General features: G+C 34.7%; 1 protein-coding gene across 1 annotated transcript; it reads right to left on the bottom strand.

Annotated features, from left to right (window-relative positions):
* Nucleotides 1–260: 260 nt before the first annotated feature.
* On the bottom strand, nucleotides 261–2,351 carry LOC131072268 (uncharacterized). The gene is made up of 2 exons (XM_058008403.2): nucleotides 1,909–2,351; nucleotides 261–1,192 (listed from the first exon to the last, which is right to left on the bottom strand). Exons 1-2 carry the CDS (start codon nucleotides 2,077–2,079, stop codon nucleotides 542–544), a joined length of 822 nt encoding a protein of 273 aa, XP_057864386.1. The 5' UTR covers nucleotides 2,080–2,351; the 3' UTR covers nucleotides 261–541.
* Between the last annotated feature and the right edge of the window lie 542 nt (nucleotides 2,352–2,893).

A 2,893-nucleotide genomic window follows, 5' to 3' on the forward strand; every position in this document is an offset into this window, starting at 1 on the left:
ATCCATCATCAAGATGTTAAAGAGCTCAAGGAGTATTGCGTCGATGTTTTTGATCACACTCTTTGATCCGTCATCGCGATGTTAGAATACTCCCTGAGCTCTCTAACATCGTGTTGTGGATCACAGAGTGTGATCTGAAATGTTGATGCAAAAAAATGAACACAATTGAATCCAAAAACAAGAAGAAGAAATAGTATAAATAGTGATAAATACCTTTAATTAACTTAAATTACAATTAAAAAGACTTATCCTCCACAAAATTATCCCAAAATATATATGTATATGTATGTTTTTTATTCTTAAAAAAATTCACCGTAGAACAATACACGCCACTCAGTACTCAGCCACTATTGTACGGTACGTATGACAACACGCCAAGTAGTTATAGATAAAATAGAGACAAGTGCACTCCAACCTCATCCTTGTATTATAGGTTTTCCAAGAACACAGGATTTTAATCCATGCTTCAAATCCGTACATTCAAGCAGAAATACAGATGACCCATTCAATCAATCAAAGAGCCAAAAAAAACCCTTTCGAATCAGGAATTGCATTGCAACTGTAGTTGTTGGAATTCAATTTGAGGCATCAGCATGTTCCCAATTCCAAGTGCCTGTTTGCCACTGCTGGATTCGATCACCTGACCTCTCGTCTCAATCTCCTTATACAACACAGTTTGCTCTTCCTTAATTCCGAATGGGCGGGTGGAATTGTCTTTGGAATCAAGAAAATACAGGAATGACACCATTACCAAGCAGCAGGTAAACATGGGTATAGGACCAAATATCCATAGGAGCAGGGGAAATGCAAAATAATAAGCCCTCAACCCCAGAGACCAAAAATTACTTCCTCTAACAACAGCATTCTCTACATAATGTACAGGCACAGAGGAACCAGGAGTACTGATGAGATAGCTGACATGAATATAATAACGGATGCACTGAACATGTGCCATGAAGGCTGTCAAAAAACAGAGCATTAGGGTTGCATATTTGACAGAAGCAGTTGTAAGGCTTCTGTCTCCATAGATTATTTCATTCACAAGCCCTTTGGCTTGACTGTTGTTTGGGCTGCTGCCCACAATTGTGCCTATCAATGAACTCAATGTTATGGACAGGCTGATCAGATAGGTGGCTGTTGATGTGTTGTTTGAAATCACTTGAAGTGCTGTTGATGTGTTTCTTGGCATATCCTGCAATCCAATACATAGAAATGTAGCTAGATCAAAGGCTGTTAGATAAATGAACTACATTATTATTCAATCAAAGATTTCCGCAGTCTATAATGATATCAAGATTTTGTTTTTCTCTTTGATTATGTATGCTTTTTTGTTGTCAATCTTTCGGATCAAATTTTATGATCCATTATCAAGGCAGACAGATAAAGAAGAGAAATTGTAATCTTGAGACATTATCACTGATAAAAATAGTTTTTCTCTTCTTTTGTTATCTCATTCTGATGATGAATCATGATTATCCTTACGATGATCGTTATATGATAAATGTTGATGGGATAAATTATGCACAGTAAAATCCTAAAATGGGAAAAAATTATACAAAGTCAAATCTAAAAATTTAAAATGTTGATGGGAAAGAATTATAAACAATCAAATCAAAAAATTGAAAGTGTTGATGAGAAAAAAATCTATACACAATTATCTACCAGAAATTTTGCAATTTATCAATCTAAAACTTATATACGAAAAAATTACACAGAAACTTCACAGTTTATATCATTGACTACGAAAATATCATGTCTTCAATTTTGAATAACCCACCCCAAAAATCCAATCACCAAAATCCCTGTGAACTCAATCATAAACACCCTCCAAATTTCCAATCCCAACTAATACAAAAACAAAAAAATATCAAAAACTGCAAAAGAAATATACAGAGAATGAGGTCTAACCTCCATCATCTTGCGTACCCAAATCCTCTTGTTCCCATTTTCAAAGCCTATGGCAGTGGAATTGGGGTGCTTGATGATTTTATATAGAAGATAGAGATGATAAATCATTAGGAACACAAGGCCTGTTGGAACAAAAACCAGATCCAAATCTGCTCTATCCAAAGTTAACATTCTTGTGACAATTATCAAATCCCTGGTAAATAAAATTAAAAAACAGGGCTTGGATTCCTTCAAGCATATACTACCCAAAACATATTCAAAACGCAGGGATGATGATTCAACTGGTGCAGAGAAAGGCAGAAGAATATACTGAAAACAATGCCTCAATCAGAATTGATGAATTAGAAAATGGGTATGATAGATTATTAGAGTTTGGGCTGCCTTAACGTGGGGATGTGCATTTGACGTGGCTTTGGGGATCTGCCATTCTAAAACGCAAGGAATTTCTTTGCTTTTAATATCAATCCCCATTTTATATCAATTTGTTTGTTGCTTTAAAAAACTATTGTTGAAAAGAAGATGTGAATTTGAGCTTGTTGTATACTGTATTACAGTTAGATGATAGTGATCAAACCGAACACACTTTAATAAACTTTTCTTTTGCATCAAGAAATCTCATGTCTCATAGATTTTTTTCCTTAATATGTCAATCTCTTGTCTTTTCGGACAGTTTTTTCCTGTCATTTTCTTTAAAATGGGAATTCGAAGTCCACTTGTTTAAACAGATGTGAACTGTACGAGATGTATTAAGAAGGAAGGTGCAAGAAGGTACAAGGTACATTGCTTACTTGCGTGAAATGTTTCATGTATCAGTTTAAGATCACAAATAGGTAGTTTAAAGATTTGTTTTTGGAAAGTTTTATATCAAATTTTGAATTGTTTAATAATTCAATATGAGATATTTTGGTTGAGAGCAAAGGATGTAGGGGTTGTTACAAATGAGCACAAGTGAGGGGTTTGAACTTGTGACCAAGCTCTGATACCA

Source organism: Cryptomeria japonica, chromosome 10 (genome assembly GCF_030272615.1).
Source record: "Cryptomeria japonica chromosome 10, Sugi_1.0, whole genome shotgun sequence".
Taxonomy (NCBI): Eukaryota; Viridiplantae; Streptophyta; class Pinopsida; order Cupressales; family Cupressaceae; genus Cryptomeria; species Cryptomeria japonica.